This window comes from Betta splendens, chromosome 15 (assembly GCF_900634795.4).
Source record: "Betta splendens chromosome 15, fBetSpl5.4, whole genome shotgun sequence".
In the NCBI taxonomy this organism is placed as follows: Eukaryota; Metazoa; Chordata; class Actinopteri; order Anabantiformes; family Osphronemidae; genus Betta; species Betta splendens.
Window position 1 is genome coordinate 8,419,016 of NC_040895.2, and position 20,233 is coordinate 8,439,248.

General features: G+C 48.5%; 1 protein-coding gene across 7 annotated transcripts in view; it reads left to right on the plus strand.

The window, feature by feature from the left end:
- Positions 1 to 20,233, plus strand: part of macrod2 (mono-ADP ribosylhydrolase 2) — a 292,993-nt gene that overhangs the window by 112,701 nt on the left and 160,059 nt on the right. For all 7 annotated transcript variants that reach the window (XM_055502342.1, XM_029175396.2, XM_055502341.1 and 4 more), the window contains exon 5: positions 7,774 to 7,890. In XM_055502342.1, the coding sequence (XP_055358317.1) occupies positions 7,774 to 7,890 (117 nt within the window). The remainder of the gene's footprint in view (positions 1 to 7,773; positions 7,891 to 20,233) is intronic.

A 20,233-nucleotide genomic window follows, 5' to 3' on the forward strand; every position in this document is an offset into this window, starting at 1 on the left:
CTTGGAGCGCTATATGCACAGAGTGCCTCTGTTCCCACTCGCACCTCTAGCCAGGTTCCCATCCTGCAGCAGACTCTCCAGGGTGCCTCAGAGATGAACTCTGTGCAGGGAAGTCATTTATGATGAAATTGCCCGGGAGCTGCTCCCGGGGTTGTGTTTTCCCAACATTAGTGTGTTCCTTATTAACCTGACTTATCAAAGAAGGCCATTTTTTTCCAGGAGGCGACATTTATTTATGTCTGGGCGAAAGCGAGCGTCGTAATGTTTCTGAATATGACCTCATCTTAGGGCTGCAGACGTTTGACGACATAGATGTGACTCTCGGTATAATGTTGAACTCCCCCTAACAACACCCAACACTCCATAAGGCGGCACTGATGGAGGAGTTAGGTCTCCATTAAGGGTAAAACATGATGTATCTAATCAATAATTCACACCTGGTTCTTCCTCTTGATCGAGTCCAGAGGGAACCATTAGTGGTCAGCATCAGGATTATTCTTTAATTGGGGAGGTACATTTTATTCCAACCTTTCTGGCAGCGGATTTTCTCCTCACCCACTGAGATAAGTGACAAGTTCAATGATAGGAGATGCTTTCTAGCGCAGGGGGGTTCGTGAAAGAGACGCTCGGCTTTGTGAAACCTCTGTTCGACGTCGGAATCTCTGTTTTTTTTGCCGTCGTTCTTTGTTGGATTCCTGCCATGAACCTAAAGAACCAACGGGAATGCGTTTGGTCTTTTAACCAATTAGACTTCGTAGTCAATCACGACCTGATGCACACACGAAGGGGGAGTTCCCACCGTGCGACGGGAGTTTTCATTTACCGACGCCGGCTCGCGCGGCCGTGCACGCGCGCGCGCGCTTCAGATTGATTTTGCTGGAGGGAAAAGATCTGAGAGTCTCTCCCACCGCACTGACACTGCCTCTCCACTCCCTGCCTTTCCCGTGGCAGTAATAGTAAAGCTGGGGTGCCAAAGGTAATCTAACCTAGGAGACGAGGCGATAATAGCCACATTGACAGAGTGCTTGTTTGTAATAAGAGACTGGATGAGGAGTCAAAGGTGAAAAATGAGTGTGATATTGAAGGAGGGAGAGAAAGCTGTAAGAGGAGCTTGGTGTTTATCTGTGATTATGGGGGCACCTCTCAGCCAGGAACGAGGACGAGGCTTTGGGATCTGGAATCATTAGTGGAAGGGAGACAGGTCTCTGTCTCTGCCTGTGATATTCAGACGTTGTCACATTAGCTCCACGACGATGCACCAGAAGCCTTCGGTCGATTGGCTGCGTCCACGTTTCAGTAGCACACGAGGAGAGCTTTGGTTGGAGCGGGGAGCCCTGCGCCGCGTGTCCGCCTGTCGTTATCGCTGAGTCATGCAAACTACGCGAGCGCCCAGGAAACCACACCGGGCCGCGTGTCACACCTCATTTGGATAATCGCCTGTCGATGCCCCACGTGCTGTCGGCGCCGTACAGTTTGTCACCGAAATGGCCACAGAGTTTGAAGTGAGGCTCATTATTGCGTCTGTGGATAATAAGTGTCTGGGCTCACTTTGGGTTTGGATTCGTGGTTCAAAAGGGGTCAAGGTTGCTCTTTACGCTAGAAAAACATTCATGTGACTCCAGAAAGTGCCGCTGAGGCGCCTGGAGATGCTGTTAAGAGCAAGAATCCCCGTGTGGTGTCAAGTGAAGAATGCAGACGGCGCATCAGGTTGTCCACAGGACAGGGAGACTCCGCTGCGTCCGACGGAGGACCCTGCAGCAACACGGCGGCGCCGCTAAAACAACACCTTTAAACGCGCAGGCCGCCGCCTGGTCCCCGCACGGCCGGGGTCCGGCACCGGCGCGTCCGCAGCTGTCGGCCTCCAGGTTCCCAAAGGCAGCGTCACACGAGCCGCCGTAATAGAACCTGGCCTTCCTGCAGCCCTGGGAACGACAGGCTCAGAGTGTGGGTCAGGAGGTGGAGCGGTCGTCCAACAGTCGCGGGGTCGTCGGTTGGATTCCCGGCAGACGGCGAATCTGCATGTGAGTTAAAGACCAGTAATGTCAGAAGTGCTTGTATTTAGTGCCGACTGTGTCATAAGATCTTAGAACCACGCAGTCTTCTTGACCTGCAGTGTCCGTTAGTTTTATGATTTGTAAATGGAATCCATTTTCTGGCTTCTGCACAAACCCCCCTGCTACTTGTAAAGCGAGAGGCATCTGGAGGTCGGAGGTTTACAGTGCAGCCGTCTACAGTTGCTCCAGCTGAAGATTTACAGGCCTGTTGGCTGAGGGTCTCCCGTTACACCAGCAGGTCGCGTCCTTAAACATGGTGAACCGTCAGCCGCGCTTTTGAATCGGACTCAAACCACCGCATTATTGATTCGGCCCGTGTTTTGTTCCAGTCGAGGCGGAGGAGTGTGTTGCTTCGTAGCATCCATCCATCCATTTTCTTAACCGCTTACTCCCTAGTGCGGGGTCACGGGGGTGCTGGAGCCTATCCCAGCTGGCTACGGGCGAGAGGCAGGGTACACCCTGGACAGGTCACCAGTCCATCGCAGGGCAACATATAGACAGAAAACCATTCACTCACACACTCACACCTACGGGCAATGGAGAGAAGCCAATCAACCTAATGCACGTCTTTGGACTGTGGGAGGAAGCTGGAGAACCCACGCAAACACGGGGAGAACGTGCAAACTCCACACAGGAGCCGCCTCCGGGAATCCAACCCAGAACCTTCTCGCTGTGAGGCGACAGTGCTACCCACCGCACCACCGTGCCGCCTGCTTCGTAGCAGTTCCCTGACTAACCAGTAAAGTTGGGCTGAAGTGTAAGAGTAGCAGCTGGGTTTCACACCATGTCATTGTTGAACCGGTGATCGTGTCATCTCGGGTTCCTGCTAACTCTTCATAGCGCTGTCAGGGGAATTGTGACTCATGTAATCCTGAGGCATTTTATTGCACGTCGAGGAGTAACATCGGTGTCTGGAATTCTATTAGTCTCAATCCCCTGTTTACCTGGGTGTTGTAGGTGAAATGGAGATTATGGCCGCCTTCCTGGGACCTTGGTTAAAGCTCGCTTTGGCTCCTGTTGCATCCAAATTTGCTGTGATTAGGACACATAATCCACTATCACAAGGGAGTAACCACAGTGCCTTGAACGTATCCCACCTGACATTTACTTCAGCCAGATCTCTGATTGGCACTTGATAAGCAACTAATCCATGTCATTATCTCCTTCAGTGAAATTAGTTGAGTAGAAAATGGTGTCGTAAATCACAGAGGCGGAATTGTGGAGCGGCTTTGATCGGTGTGCAGCTCTGAAAGTGCTGCGAGGAGGAGAGGAAATGTTGTTGCCATGGATACCACAAAAAAATAGGCGAGGGGGAATATACTGCTTAATAGTTTCAGGGATCTCTCTGGCTTTGTGTTGAAACTGCAACTCTCGGTGCGAGACGCTATTGATAAAAGTTTTGATTCCTTTTTCCTGACCTGCCCACAAGAAGTCTTGCTGTTGGGATCTCGGTGGATCAGCGGGAAATGCCCACGTAGGCGCGCAGAAGTTCAGGCCCACCTCGATGAAAACGTCTGTCCACCCACCCCCCCTCTGTTGTGTTACAGGCTGATATTAAGACTGTGTGTGCTGCCAGGTACAAATCAGCCCCCCCCCCCCCCTTCCTCTGGCTCCAGTCCTGAACCCAACCCTCAGAGGAGCGGAAAATAATTAGGAGAGAAAATTGCTGCTGACACTATTTCTGAAAAGCAGGGTATTGTAATGAGAGCAGAGCAGGTATTCATCGTGTCTGAGGGAGCGATTGAAGGCTCTTGGTTTTCGGGGCTACCTGGGAGAAGCCCGGGGAGAGTAAGCAGAGCTTTGCCGAGTCTCTTAATGCATGTGGGAACGGAGCCTTGAGAGGACGAGGCAGAGGTGTCTTCAACAATGGCAGGAGCCAAGGTTAGAGCTGAGTAACTAATTCAAACTCCTCTAGACGGACACACACACACACACACACACACACACACACACACACACACACACACACACACACACTCACTCGTCTCTTTTGTCTCTCTCAATATGTGTCCCCCTTTGTCTCCCGCTCTCTCCTTGTTCCCATTATGAGTTCAGAGGGATGCCGTCCAGCCACCACTCACAGTTATCTTCATTAGCTGTGCAGACTTGCTGGAGTGGATGCTCAGGGAAGCTTTCTCTGAGCAAGGCACTCAGAGAAGATGAATAAATGTTTTGTCCCACATAGGCCCAGCCTTAAGCGGTGGCAGGGCTGCAAGGAGAGATAGATGAGGTATTAAGTGTTATATTTTTCACCCGGGGTTGAGGGAGCCCAGCAGTGGGGTGGACAGAAGCAGATGCTGCCGCCTGAATATTAAGCCTGTTAAATGAAATGTCCTCCATAAAGAAGTCTTAACAGAGGGCTTGAAATATTGCACCAGGCGCCGCTGATTGTGCATCACACAGCTGAGCTGAGCACATGTTCATCTCGGGGCTTCTGGCCGACATGTGACTCAGGCTGAGAGCAAGGAGAAAGAGAGAGCTTTGAATCCACTGGTGTGATGCAGGTGCCGTGAATGGGATTAGTTTGTCTAAGTATAATGGAACGGGGAGCGAGACGTAATGGCATCAGAGGACCATCGGAAGCTACTTAAACCCATGGGGCGATGCATTATGACAAATGGAATGCATTTCCTATTGAGCTGGACCGTGGAGCTGCAAACGTTCATTTTATGAATTTTCATGTCATAACTACAAATGATATTAAGAGACAATCACATGACACTTGTGATCACCACATTCAACATGTGGTTGATGACTGAGCCGATCGACCTCCTCCCTGAAATGAACAGGAGCATCGACTCTGTTTTTCGCTAATGAGCGACTGAGGGTCGCAGCTGTCGCATAATGCAGTGCGTTGGGAATGATGCTGAATGCTGGGAGGATGAATGGACGGACAGATTGCACGTGGCTCTGGTTGCTTCTTGCTCCTCAGATCAGCTCTCAGTTGCCATTTTACAGCCAAAAAATAGATTCGCACTCGTGGGTTTTGACGGTGAATCAGTTCTCTCTGCAGTTGATATTACAAAGCACTCTATGGCCGCGGCGGAACCTCTTTCTCAAGCGCACAGAAAAAGGCGCACATACGGTATTACCCACAATGCATTTGCTGTGCACCTCCCATTCCGTGAAGCAGTCTAAGTAAAGCAGGTAAATTAAATCTGTAGCGGTAGCATCCAAGATTCTGGCTATCAGCCAGATCGGTTCAGCATCTCCTTCTCTGTTTACTGGCACCGTGAGCAGGTTTCCAGGCTTGCAGGGACCCTCCGGTATTAGATGCACGGCAACACACTCGGTGGAAGCGGGGCATCGCGCTCGCACCGGCTTATGCAATTGCAAACAGGAGGAGCAGTGAAATGGAAGCTAAAACTATTATCTGCGATCTCATTCTTCAGATGTGAGATGAAACACAGCGCTCGCTTTCCCGGCTCCCAAGGTGCTTGTAGGTGAGAGCGGCCGGGCATCACGGTGATGGGGGGGGGGGGTGTCCAGGGAGGGCGGACTCCCGGAGGAAGGCTGCAGACTGGAGGAACATTTTTACCCACGCTGACACCATATGACCACAGAAAACAGAATAGTTTACTTTGCACCTGTTCCAGTAAAGCACTGTGGGTGCTCTCCTGCTACAGCTACAGCTACAGCTACAGCTCAGTCCAGTGATTTCACAGTATAATACATCAATAGAGACATAAATATCAGTCATATGGATCAGTCCACAAAGCCGTGGCTTTTTAAATGGATTTCACTTCTTGATTATGGTAAAGTGTTGGAGAACACGTACTATAGTGCTCTCATTAGACACAGTAGCAGGTTGACAGCTTTGTTTTTGAACACTGAATTAAGAACGAACCAGTTGACTCGAGGCAGAACCTGAACTGTCTCTTAGGCTCATAAAATTAAAAGCAAATAAAAAAAAACACACTGAACAAATGGTTTTCATGCAAGCGTGATCAAATATTAAGACTTTTTGACGCAGATTTCCCATCCAGAGACTAGATGCTAATACTAAAAGCCGCTGCGTGGCCTGACACTGCTGTGATGCAGATGCATCATCAGGTGAACACGTTTAACTGCCGTAATAAACACAGCAGCTTCGGGTTTCGTTCTCTGGACCCGCAGCAATAAAATGCACATAAATAAGAAGGATACTAATAGTCCCTGAGCTTCCTATTCAGCCTGTGCATTTAGCAACTCATGCGAGATGTTAAGAAGCAATTATGATGCAAATAAGCGCCGCTGATAATCACGGACAATCTTGTTTGCACAGTGGATAATAGAAAAGTTGCGAGCTCACAAACAGCCGCGCTCTGTGTTGTGTTAAGTAGCTCCCGCTGTCACCGGCGCGATCCCCCCTCACATCCCCATCACTGTCGGACTCGCGTTACTTTTTCCAAAAGCCATCAGGATTCGTCTCCGTCAACCGCCTGTCCCTCAGTCCATTAAATATGATTGATAGAGCTGGAAAATCTTCCGCCCAGCTGTTGCCGTTGACTCATCCCTGAGAAATTGAAAGGAGCTCAGAAAAAGGACCATCCTTCATCAAAAGACCTTTTGTCTGTGTTGATGATGTGAAGCAAAGTACATTTTTGAAGCTTATTACCAAATCTGCTCCCGCCAGTTTTTCTGCCTCTGTACGTGAATAATTGTGACTTTACAGATAAATATGGTGATTAGATAATGATTAGTTACATTTGGTCTTTTATCAGAAATTGATTTTATTTTAATCTGCTCCTTAGTCCTTTCATCTTTTGCAAATATGGAAACACAGGTTCTCTCTCAGCTTTGATGGATCAGTCTAGTGTGAAGCTTGTTCTCACTATTGGAAGACGTGTTTACATACAGAAACCAAAGCAGGAATATGTGGCTTTGTCCAAGTGCTCCCGTCCTCTGCTGGCTGTGTTATCTTCTAATGCCTTGTGAGGATTTTTACAGGACAACTTGAGAAGGATTTTATGATGTTTCAGTGTGATTGATAACAAGCTCTTGGAGGGATGTCAGGCTTTCAGAGACGGATAATGTGGATTTCTATCTCTCTGCCTTCTTGTGTAAGATGTGCCATCAATCAAGTGTATCGCGGCCTTAACCCGGTAAAATTAAAACCTTAGGGGGGAGCGGGGGGCCCGAGGTAGAACCAGGACACACACATCAACAGGGAGCGCGACAGAATCGGAGCACAGATCCATATCGTAACAAGCTCGCCACATGGAGCAGGACAGATATAAGATTCCCACCACAGGGCAGAAAATACCGTTAATGATCTGACTGTATATCGCTGTTGACAGTGGAGAGGGATTACAGGAAGAACAGTCTCATTTTCACTAAGTGTGGAGGCGTTATTAGATCCCGGCCCAGCTAATTTCATTCCTAAGCTCGTCAATATTTACCAGCAACAGGCGCAGTACACTATGGCAGAGCCAGTCTCCCTACAGAGAGCAGACACAGCGCCACGGCCATCATTTGAGAAGGTGGATTGCAGTAACCAGAATCAAATGTGATTTTTTTTTCCTGCTTCCTTACAGTCGTATTCCTGTAAATGCTTGTTTGTTTTGACATGGTAAATCACACTAACTACTAATTAGCTCAGCTTGTTGGGATGTGTCTTTGCGGCTGCTTTTGTGTGTTGCTCCTCAGGCGCCCAGTGGCAATCAGGTCCGCCGCCGGGCGCTGCTTTCATAATTATCTCTCAGGTCGGCCTTACTTCTCTTTTCCGCGTCTGTTTCAGTTGACTTCTGCATACACAAAGCGGCGGGGACCTGCCTCTATGATGAGTGTCGCTCACTAAACGGCTGTGAAATCGGCAAAGCCAAGATCACCTGCGGCTACGATCTCCCTGCAAGATGTGAGTATCAGTAATTAATGTTATTTATTTCTCCGGTTCTCTGTTTGTTTCCTGTAATGTGCTCGTTGGTGCCTTGCAGGGGAACGCTCTAATAAAAGCTGCCGCCATAAAGGCTACGTTAGCTGACAGTTAGTGAACATTAGGATTTAGTGGTAAACACAAAACTGTGGGACGTTGGACTATGCGGCGTGAATCAATATGGTTTCATAGTCTAATTCATTCCAAGCTGAAGCCATGCAGGGGTTGGAACTAAAGACACGGCTCCTATGACATTTGGATCCAAACATAAACAACATGAATGGACGCACACACACGTCTACTTGAACACAAGGCCTGGAGTCATTGATTGCTGAAACACAAGTGCCGGGCTTTTATTGTGGAAAATAAAAACATTTAATCCTAATTTATTAGTTTTGAACAAGTCATTTGTAATAATTGGGGAGTTGTTATTAGGAGGATAATTATTGTGATTGGTGCTTGTATGTCTGGATGGAAGTGTCATCCGCACACAAACAAAGACATTAAGGGAGCTATTAGTTCCTTAATTCGCTAGATACATTTTTTTTTAACTCCTGATTTATTTTCTCATTGCATCACATAACTCTCACTGTCGCACCATAAGCGTTCGGGACTTCGACTGCGCTCCGTTCTGCCTCCTGTTCCTCGCAATGTGTTGTGATGCGACTCTGCGTGTCAACGCGTGTCACCTCCTCCCAGGACCCAGCGACTTTTACAGGATAACGCTGAAAGCTAATTTATGTGTCACTTGCGAAGCTCCTCACCATATTCTTCTCTCGCAAACTTGACACGATGGGGGGGGGGGGTGGTGTCACTTGGTGGTGTAACGCGATGGAGACAAACGTCCCAACAGTCCTAACCTCACCCCGAAGGATTTCTGCGAGACAGCCAAGAGAAGACATTGAGGCCCCGATGAAATTAGGTTGTGTTAATGCGGTGTGTCGTAAAGATGTCAAACAAATGGAGCAGATAAACTGTGAGTCAGTCTTGTGGGCAGCCGGTTCAAGTGTTTGCGCAGCCACAACAGGGCGCGGTGTGACAATTTAATAACCTGAAATGTCACCTGGGAGCAATCACGTCGCCACCGGGTACTGTTATTGTAATTATCTCTGGGCAAAACACCTTCTCTGCGCTGATAACTTGTTATAGATTGTGTAGTTCTTCACTGGGAACAGTCAGTTCTTCTTCCAACGTGATGTTATTTCATATTAGAGCTATCTTTGCTCCCAGCCGCTATCGACGTCTTATCTTCCCACTCCGATCGCCGCCGCCATCGGCGCCGTCTCACTCACTCGTCTGCGCTCGGGAACTGACAGCAACTTGACTTTTTCCGTTCCGAGAGATCATACTCGTCACCAAAATCTATCCACTGTTCTTATATTATGTTCTTTTTTCATTAATCTCCATCTCTGACTTATTTGTTCCACCTACACGCACATTATAAAGCTGCCACGACTGCCATGAACTGTTTATTCAGTTTATGAAATCTGAAATAAAAGTCTGTCCTCCCCCTCACGACTGAAGAAAGTAAACAAACAAGACTGCAGACAATTTTCACAGTTTTGAATTTCCCTAAATTCTGGGATGCTAAATGTAGGCGTTGCACAAAGGTTAAAAGCCTGCAGTGAAATGGCACATTTTATTAGTTTAATTAAAAGTTAATGTTATGCAAATGTAGCTCTGCCAGATAATGCTAAATGCATAAAATAATTAAAATTGACATAAAATGATTTTGATTTTTGTCTAATCAAATTAATAACTTCAGCAAACAGCCCGGTGCCATTCAGGGGAGATGCAGCGTAATGGTAATTGATGGAGGTGGGTGGTGGAACCATTTTGAAAGCCGTTATATGTTAAATGTCAGATTTCTAAAAACATTTTAAAAGCTAAAAAATGTGCATTACTACTGATAAATAGGCCCAAATGATGCGTGGAGGACTCCGCAGGCCTCTGCAGCACATGCAGACTCCCATTCTCATAGAATGCAGAATCGCCCGCGCTGACGCACGCCTGCAGATGGCGGCTCGTCCGCGCCTCCAAGAGCGACAAGAACGCCGACAGATGGACCATTTACCGCCTGCATCCTGGCAAAGCCCCGCGTTTCTCCTCCGGCTCGGCCCGGGCGTCAGGCTGCATCGTTCTGTAAACACGCGCACATCTCCGGGAGAACGGCGCTCCTTCTTCTGGGACCTCCCACTCCGGAAGCGCATAATGGGAAGCGGGCGGGTTGAAACCCAGATGAACGCCGAACCGACTTTGCTTTTAATTAAATTCTGGGGATTTGGGCTTGGCGTGGTGCTGGAGCTGCGGCAGTCGTGTGCAGCAGCGGCTCAGTCATCCATCAAACTGCGAATTCAACCGGCTTCTCTTGATCTCGCGCTGTTCTCCAAGTCTTAAGTGTTATTTAAAGATAGCACCCGTCGCGTATTGTATTTCATTCAACAGAGGCTTACGCTGGTCAACTGTGTTATTTTTGTAACAAATGGAGAAATTGCTCTTCACGTCTGATACTAGTAAAGCAATAAAGCACTTCCTTGTGCTCTGAAAGCTCCCACAGCCCGCTGGGACAGGAGAAGTAAATCTGAAATCAGAGGTTTCCTTGTTTGGGATTTGATGAGCTGAGGCAATGGAAAACGACCGGGATCCTCTAACCCATCGCAGCCTCGTCCTAATGCTCAAGACAAGAAAATTGCTCCCCATTACATCCCACTAAGCAGTTTAGGCTGTGAATCCCAGTGGCAAATGAGCCTTTCTTTTAAGAGGCCCAGGCACATGTGGGACTGATTATTATGGGCTGGCCGAGGATTATTAATCAATGACAGTAATTACCCACCTACCGTAGCAGACGGACTCCAAAGGAAGAAAAAAAAAGTTGTATCAATCTGACAAGGAAATTGTCTATTTGCCCTGGTGCTGCACAAGTCAGTGGTCTGTTCAGAGATGAATGATCACGTGGAAATGCAACAAGCTGAATCAACTGTCGTGAAGCCTCCGTGGACGTTCCCTTATTGCTTGTTTCTGGTGGTTTACTCCAAACAAATATCAGCGCGTTTCTTAATAATAGTTCATTAATCCATAGAAACGTGCTCAGCAGAACTTGCTCTCAGTGAATCAACGCAAAGGTAAAGTCCTTGCTCGAAGGCCTCGGTTCCTTCCTGCGTGTGGAGCATGGATCACAATGCTCATCTTTGTGCGTTTCTTACAGGCTTAAGAGAAAATGAGGCACGTGGCAAAATAACAGCAACGTTGGATCAATGCAGTCATTCATGAAGCTCGGCGTATTTTACTGGACCGGGGATTTTATTCAGCCTCCCTCCTCATCACAGGCTGCGTAAATACATCATTTATTTCCACACACCTTGTGGGCATCATGTGATGCAACGTTGAGGGGATACGAGGGCGGTTTGTACAGAAACCAAAGAGAACTTCAGTAAAGTTTGGGAGATTTTTAAAAAGGGAAACAAATAGTTAAAAGTACAAATGTGCTTCGTCGTTGCGTTGCAATCCACACACTCTGCCGTGTGATGTAATTAAAACGCGTGCGGCGACGGGACCCGCGTCAGCCGCTCCGCTCTGAACCTTATCTTTATTATTCGCCTCCACGCGTCCGCACTAATAACGTTTAGCAGAGACCTCGCGGGTTAATCTGCGCCGGCACATTTCTGCTCCCGCTAACCAACTAGACCTCCAAGTTATTCAGAGTTCAAACTAAAGGCCTGCTCGGGAAAGTTAATGTCCCAGAGGAACTTTTAGATAGACATCGGCTGTTTTCACTCTCCAGTTTCATCTGAAATCTTTCCCCCAGTTTTGTTTTCCTCCCTTGGGCTACTTCAGATTGACAGTTCAAAACGCTTGTGCTGTTTATTGTTTTGCTTCTCTCCCGCTCCCCATTATTCCTTGAGAACTAAGTATATGCTTTAAATAATAAATCATATTAGGATACATGAAAGCAGGGCCAAGAATCTAGTCTTATCATGCTGCTGTCATAATTTGGCCTCTTTCCATTTTAATCCTTGTAATTATATGAAAAATAGTTTTCTGAGCTTTAACCATAAACATTTTCAGAAGGAAATAAGCTATTTTTTTTCCACACATACAGTAAGTGTGTGAAACTACTGTACATCCCCAAACCAAAGCTGCTCATATGGAGTCACATCCAGGTTACAGGCAGCCTCATCCATTCAGCATCACCTCAGATAGTTTTATGACTACTCTAATCTGAAGCTTCTATGAAGCGACTACGACTAGTCAATAATGCCACAAAGACGAATCAGTATCACGTCAGGTAATGTAGCAAATGGGACACTCAGCAATAATACTTCTGATACTCTCCTGTGCTTGTTTTTGCTTTTTTTCACCCAGAGCAAAGTTTGCCACGTTCAGATTTCGAAGCTCTGGATTTTCAGATACCGAACTGCAATTTTGGCTTGTGAGCATCCGGTGGACCTTATAGCAGCACAGTTACACAGAACACCTCTGGGAGATGTTCAGCTCACCTTCTTTATGCGCCGCTCCCTCTCCAAGCAACACTGAGCAGTCTCTGGTGTTTACTGTAACTGCACCTGTGCTAATAATACTAATCATCGGCCTGTGATGAATTCTTCCTCGTGATCGCATGAGGGATCCTTCCCATGGCCTATTTAATCTGGGAGACCGGGCCGCCCGCTCTGTCTCTCTCCACTCGGCAAACACAGATAAATCAGGGCAAAGTACCCACTATTAGTAAGTGACATATAGCTCATTCTGATTAAATTACCCCCAGAACATTATCATTCTGCCGGGCTTGTTTATCAAAGCAGTCTCCGCCCCATCACATGTGGCGGCGCTGACAGCCGGCTATTGGACGGCCCATCATTTGTTCATTTGGGTGAAATTAGGAAGGAACTTGTCTTGCAGTGAAGTCGCTTTGACCCAGATGTTCCCGGTGTTGGTTCTGTTCTGCTGGTGCATTTTAATGTGTCCTGCAGCAGCAGCAGCAATGGGAACTTGGGAAGTTATTGCTTCCGAAAACATCAGGTTAGGAGCCCATCAACACACTGGGTTTTTAAATTGGGCCCCAGTAAAATGCTCACTTTGCCACAGGGTTCTCACAGAGCGCCATAATCCCAGGGGTTCGTTTAATTTTCTGCTCTAACAGAAGGACTGTAATACTTAAAAGCGAAAATATGAAAACAACACATTTCTTGAGATTTCCATCCAACAGCAGCGCATTGTTAACATTGTTATCTTTGCTTTTCACAAATGAAACAGCTAACGCGGCAGACGGCCGAACAGACTGTACTTTATCTCCACATAATGGATGAAATAGACACAGTGTGACTGTTACAAGGTGTTTTTTTCATTTTAGGCTCGGTGCTGGAGTGAAAGAAACGCTTTGTAGAAGATAAATTAGTGGGACTTAACTCAACCCTGGTGGCCATCACAGACCCACTCACACACACAGAGTGGACCCCCCCCCCCTGCTCGCTGTTAGCGCTCACGTCGTAAATGCCACTTCGTCACGTCATCCATTTACTGGAGCTCTACCTCAGACTTCCTCAGGCCTCAGACAGGTTTTATTGTATAGTGCCTTCGTCTGCTTACTCAGTCAGTCTCAGTTCAAATCCTCTTAATAAATTATACATCAAAATGGAGTTTTTTTATACGCTTACAATTGTTAATATCAAAATTACAAGTGAAATCAAACAAAAAAATAATAGTTAATACAGGTGAGCAACATATTTTAAAAAGTTTAAAAACTGGATGAATAATAGATAATAGCCAGACCTTGCTTTTAGAGTGACATTTTAAGCTGTTTGTAATTATACTCTCCAAAATTTCAAGATGAATTAATGACTGCATAAATTGACTAAGAAAAAGAAGATCGGATATCAAGGAGAGGCCAGCTGTTTATTTGAAATAATTTATGAGGGAAAGACTGCTTCTTCTCTGCTTCTTCAGGCTAATCAGCTCACTCTCTGGCCTTTCATTGGCTGCGATGAGAAAAGAGCAAACCTAATTTTGGCGCTCGTCGGCGAAGGCCCGAGTGGTCCACCCTATTCTTCTGCTTCCAGATTCTTGTGTTTTCTTTGTTGGCTGACCTGTCAGTCTTCCCGGCCTCTTGAGGACTGCAGTAATTTGGTAATTTTGCCTAAACGGTGATACTGTAATTATGTAGCATCAGCTGCCTAGCTGTCAGTGAGACGGCCAACGGTCATTCATCATCAGGAAACCAGCCGGGGGTGGGGGGGGGGGGGGGGGGGTAGTTGCATTGTGACTGATCGGGTAAATACTAATGCAAGGAGAGTGCGGTGGTCTCACCCAAAAAAAATGGCTGAAAATAGGAGGTGAAAGGCCTTTAGAGTAATGGGGTGCAGGAGCGGCTGCAGCCTGTGTGGCAGCCGGGTTGTTTGCCTGAGATGGGGGGTGGCGAGGCATGTCTGAACCCCTGAATGTCAGTGATGTATCGGGAGGGGGGGTTTGCGTGTGGCAAATGAAGTGGGACCACTGGAAGGTCAGGTTTGAAGTGAAATGTGGCAGCGGCTCTAATGCAGTCCTTCCCTTCCATCACACAAAGCTCCCATCTGTCCATGAGTAAGCCTGGCCTAATAAAGGCTGTCGTTAGAAAGGGCTCATCATCCAGCGGCGGTGCATTCACACACACACACACACACACACACACACACACACACACACACACAGACCAACATCCCTTCAGAACTGGAGAGGCTGCCAGAGTCTGTAGCACTTCTCAAACTCAGATTTATCGCTTGGCTTTAACGACGCAGTAACGCAGCACATTCCAGCGCTCATGGTTGTAGGTCACCAAATATAAAACAAGCTGTTTCACCAGCCTGTGTATCGGTATGTTTTTTTTTTAACCAGTATGTGTGCTATTGCCTCATCGGAGTAGAACATGCTCTGCTCTGGCTCATTCAGTCCACACAGGCAGGAAGCTCAGCACGTTAGTTACAGCAGCTTCATTTGCTTCTGTTTTATTTTTGACACCTTTTTTTTTCCGCGTCGAGAAGCAGGATCCGGGGATTGGAGGCGGTTCCGAATAGAGCCTTCCACGAAAACAGCGGTGACTGACGGACGATAGGACGGGAAGTTAGAATTCTGACCACTGCACGTTTCCTACAGGCTTTGAGGCTTCCTGACACTGTGGCTTAGACCAAGGCACAACGCTGGCAACTCCAGTCCCAGGGGAGTGTGTGTGTGTGTGTGTGTGTGTGTGTGTGTGTGTGTGTGTGTGTGTGTGTGTGTGTGTGTGTGTGTGTGTGTGTGTGTGTGTGTGTGTGTGTGTGTGTCTCCACACATGACAGCGCCGTTGTCTCGGGAAGAAAGGCAAAGTTTTAATCTGATGGCTTTGTTTACTTCTCATCCAAGACTAAGGATAAAAACTAATTAAGAACAGGGTAGCAGACTCCTGTAGTGCCATTTTCACAGCTAATTATGCATGAATACAGCCTGCCTAAATAGTCGCTCCCTAGTCTTTGATGTTCTTTTCACTAAATTGCTATGGTTACTTCCGCTCATTAGGCTTTTAAGATTGTAAACGTTGACAGGTTTTATCTTCCTTTCCCTCTCGTTACATCTGAGCATCCCTCCACCGGAGGTGGGGACGGGGGCTTTGGCAGCCAGTTAGTGAAGCTACGCTAGGGAAGACGGCCGGTCACGTGACTCGCGTCCGGATCCCTGGGAGCCGTCCTCAGGTTTAATGCTGTGGATTTAAACCCGCGCCGCAGTCCTTAAAAACCATTAACCCTCCAATAAAACTGCATATGGCTCCCTATAAACCCTAATGGGGGAGCGGGGCCGATTCACGGGAGCCCGTGAGCGCTTTCAGGGGCACCGCTTGGCAAAGAGGAAACGGGTCTTCGTAAAAAAGTCAAATAAAAGTTCTCTGGATAACATTATGGCACTTTGTAGTCTTTCCAGATTCCTCTGCACCTTGGTCTGAAAACCGGGAAATTAAAGTTGCTGTAACTGTGCGCGGATTTTATGACCTGAAGCGGTTTGAATTCTTAACATTTGGAGAATTTTTAATTTAATTTCCGTGGCTTTATTATGAGAAACACTGCACTGTAATCAAAAAGTTAATTTGTTCAGCTTTATGTCCAGATGCAGTTGGATTTTTCATAGTCATTAATTTAAAGGAAAACGTATGTGACCTAGAGTTAAAGTATTTTATCACACTTTTATATGAAATAAAACTATGACTGACTTCTAACAGATGTGGTAAATGTAACAACAATCAAGGGAATCAAAAAAATAGAAGCTGGTTGTTTCCCTACAGCAATAGAACATGTAATTGTTCTTTTAATGTAATCACACGATATATATCAAAGATTTATTGTCTTTAAGCGTAGCACTGTGGAGCAGAACACGTCTGCTCTGAGGCTTTTATGACGCGCGTCGGCCAGGGGCGCCGGTGTTCGGTTCACGGCAGGTCGTTTTAATGGCACCACGAGGTGAGAAATGGGGGGGGGGGGCGTTCCTCGGTATAGATTTATGAAAGTGCACGCCTGGAGAAAAGGGCTCGGCCACTCGCATCAGCAACACACACTAATGAATAACGTCCCGGAGTCATTCCAAGGCGACGGCAACAACGCGGGGACGAGTCCTGGCTGCTGCTCCTGATCCTCTGAATTTACCCATTCAGCACTTTCAGGTCAAGTCCAAAACGAAAAAAGATTTGGAATTTTCCTTTACGGCTTCTGCGCCATCGTCCTAGAAGTAGTCTCCTCGTGAACACGGCAGCCACATCGCTTGGAAGCGGCACGTGGCCGCGCGCTGCAAGGGACCCTGCCTTGTCGGTGAAGGTCCCCTCCGTGAGTGCGGCGTTGGCTCGGCAGGGCAGGAAGGAGAGCGTCCGGATCAAGTTCCCCCCTCCTGCTGTCTAATTATTGACCCATCTGCTATTGTCCCTTCAATTGTTTCAATTATGATGGCACTGGTGTTTCTCAGCACCCTGGCGTCAAGACATGCATAATTCATGCTCGACACCCTGGACTCCACTCCGAGCTGTGGGTTTGAGCTGAATGTCAATACTGCCTCCTGCCCCCAGTGGAGCCGGGGGGGTGTCTGTATTGACAACAAGGCAGATAAGGAGAGCGAAAGCAAGCAGTGCTGGAGACACTGGCCGCTGTCGCTATCGTGAATTTGGTCTGTGCTTTGGTCACCCGAACGCACCCTGCCCGGTGCTTGCTGCTGGTGACCTCATTGTTGTCACCTCCGCTCCTCAGAATCAATAGCGTCCGTTGGCCGGATAATCAGAGCCGGCCGAGGGTGAACCCCCCCCCCGAGCGCCACGGCGCCCGTTGCTGTAACGGGCGGGCAGCAGTGGAAACGATGGAGGTCGATCCCCAGAAAAGGGTTGAGGGAGTGTGACTGTTCATTAAGAGGGGGGAGAGAGAGAGAGAGAGAGAGGGGGGGGGGGTCACATTGGTGACATGCTGCCAGAAGAGAGACAGACAGACAACGGCGTCTGTGGAAATGTGGCATGGTTTGATGTTCACCCACAGGCCGGAGGGTGTCGGGTGATGGAAGCAGCCAGGCGGCGGTCCGAGTAGGAAACCTGTCCACCACCAGCAGCTTCTGACAAGACGTTATGTCATGGCATGAAATATTCATGTTCATGCAACGCGTCTAAGTGCTCTCATCAAGCAGCACCAGGTCTGTTGGTTCCAAAGCCTTCACCACACACTTATTTTAGCTTGTCCCAGCTGAACCGCAGCTTTCTATGCATATCCATCGTCCTCCTTCATTATCACGGTCATCGGTTGAGTCCCCGCGGACCCGCGGGGCTCATCCAGTATTCATCCGGCGCCCCCTCGCTACAACCCGCCTTCCACCGCACAGGTCCTCTCGTTTGGCGCCGGCCCGCCGGCCTTCAGCCCCGAATCCACCCCAGACGTGTGCACAATGAGCGCAAAGACGAGTTTTAACCCCTCGCGCCTCATTCCAGCCGCCGACATCAGCGTCGGCGATGATGGAAACGGGGAGCGTTAATTAAAGCGTTGGAGCCTTGGCGGGAAAAAAAAAAGGCGCCCGCTGTTATGAAGGATGCAACAGTTGCTGAGAGCTTTCGAGCAGCAGCCCCGTAACAGCACATCCTACTCGACGCGGTTATTTCATTAACAACGCTAATGAGTTGCATTCACAGGCTGTGTTTATTTAAAAGGGATAATGTGTTAATTATACTTCTTCTCACGCTCGCTGCCCATTTTGCCCGTTGGGCCTTTGTGGCTGCCGTTCCGCGGGCGTGTCCGCGGCCTCGTTGGCCTGAATTACACCTCTTCAGCAGCTCCAGCGCCCGGGCCGTCGGCTCCTACGCGGCCTTTGAGAAGCGAGAGGACGGCGTGATGGATTAGGATCACCTGGTTATTGTCCAGAGTTGCCTTCTCACAGCAGCACGCCTCCTTATCAGCGGAACCCTGACACGAGGTCGTCCCTGCTTGGAGGTGCAGAACAAACAAGGCAGCACAAGGTTCTCCAGTGTTATGGCCACATACCAAGCAGAGCCGCTCACTCGGCTAGTAACTATATACTAATACGCAGATAAAAGCTCATGGAATCCATTTTAGCATTGGAGGCTTATTTTTCTCCTTCCTTGCGTCTGAAAATGTCCCTGTGATGTTTGGACTGTCTCCAGCCAGTTTTTATTTCACAGATATGTGACAGACTCTTTACACTTGAGCTGGTGTGACATTTACTACATGGACCGTGCGTACGTGGAGGAGATGAGTGGAAAACATCCTGCCCGTGAAGGAAGCGCCTACCGGTGAAGACTCTAATAAGCTTTACCTCACTTGTTACTCGTGACAGCGAGGCTCAGACACACCAGAGGAAGGCAGAAATAGATAAAATATGGAGACAAGACAACCATTCCTCAAGCCATTGTGCCCGTGGAAACATTATTTTTGTGTTGATGTAGGACACGCAGCCAGCCTGTTGTCACCCTCTTCTGGCATGGTGACACATGCACAGCTGCACGCCCCACCCCACCGCTCATCTGCCTCCTGCTCCGGGGCCATCGATCGGGTGCTGTCACGCTCTCAGGGGGAGTTGTGTGGGCTCCTTCCTTGGCACGGAGATGCCCTTCCTGGGTATAGTCACAGAGCGGCAGGGGTCCAGGGGAATGGAAGTTGCAGGGGGTTATTGGTGCGTGCGTGCGTGCGTGCGTGTGTGTGTGTGTGTGGCGAACAGCTGCTTTCTTATAGATCCCTTCATTAATATCCCAGGGCAGGTATTGGAGTGGCTGCTGCAGACTAATTAGCCCTGCCTGACCCTGGCTGCTCCTTTCCAGGTCCCGCAGAAACCGTCCAAATCCGAGAAACCTCACCGTCACCTGTCCGCCACCTCTTCAACGCCGCTGTCAGTCTCCTCCACACGGCAGAAAAGCCTCCGCTAGAAAGTTTGCGAAGCATTAAAATTCACCTGTGATGCTGTTGAAACCGCATCTCTGTCTGTATGTTTGCATGATGTGTGTCTGTGTGGCACAATGGGAGTAGTGTGTGTGTGTGCGTGTGCGTGTGCGTGTGTGTGTGTGTGTGTGGTGCCAGGAGACAGGGAGCTATCCCTCATTAGTATCATCTGTTTTCCCAGATGGCAGGGTCAGGGGAAGAGGGAAGCTTGATGAAAGGACTCGTCCTGCAGGGTGACACTCATTCCAGCGCGCAGCGCTCACCGAGCCTCTCAGGGCCGCGTTCCCAGCTCTCACAGGTGACGCCGGGGCTTTAGTGGGCTCCGCACCCACGCTGCAACCTGATGAGCGCCGCGGGGACGCGGGGACGAGCGGGAACGTTAACCCGCCGCCGGGGACCGTTCCACTTGTTACTTGAAAGGAGAAATGAGGCTGCGGTTACTTTGACGCGTTCTTGAGCAGAACTTTGCTTCTCACCTAAAATATTTCCCTCCAACGCGCTCTAATGATTTTTCAATGGCTCATTAGAGGGGAGACTCGGTTCGACAAAAAGTCGGGAGAAAGCCTTATGTCGCGGCTCGGTGCGGTGAATGAAGGCAGGAGCTATCTCTGCCGCGGCCTGTGAGGCGGCTGCAGCCTCTGTGAGAAGCAGAAGATAATGAGTGCTTTCACATTTTACCTTGAACATTCACCAAACGGCCCTATACCAATTAAGAGCTTGTTTTTCACTGGAATGGCCATTATCAAATGTGACCTTCCAATTATTTTTCTCATTTTCCCCCTGATTCTGTCACCCCGGTGCGGCTGCTCGGCCCTCGGAGCCTCGAGAGTAGATGAAGAATTTGTAATGCTTCTCCAGACTCCAGAATGAAAAAGGCCTGAGCCGGTGCCACTGTTGTGCCAAAGTAGAACCTCTTG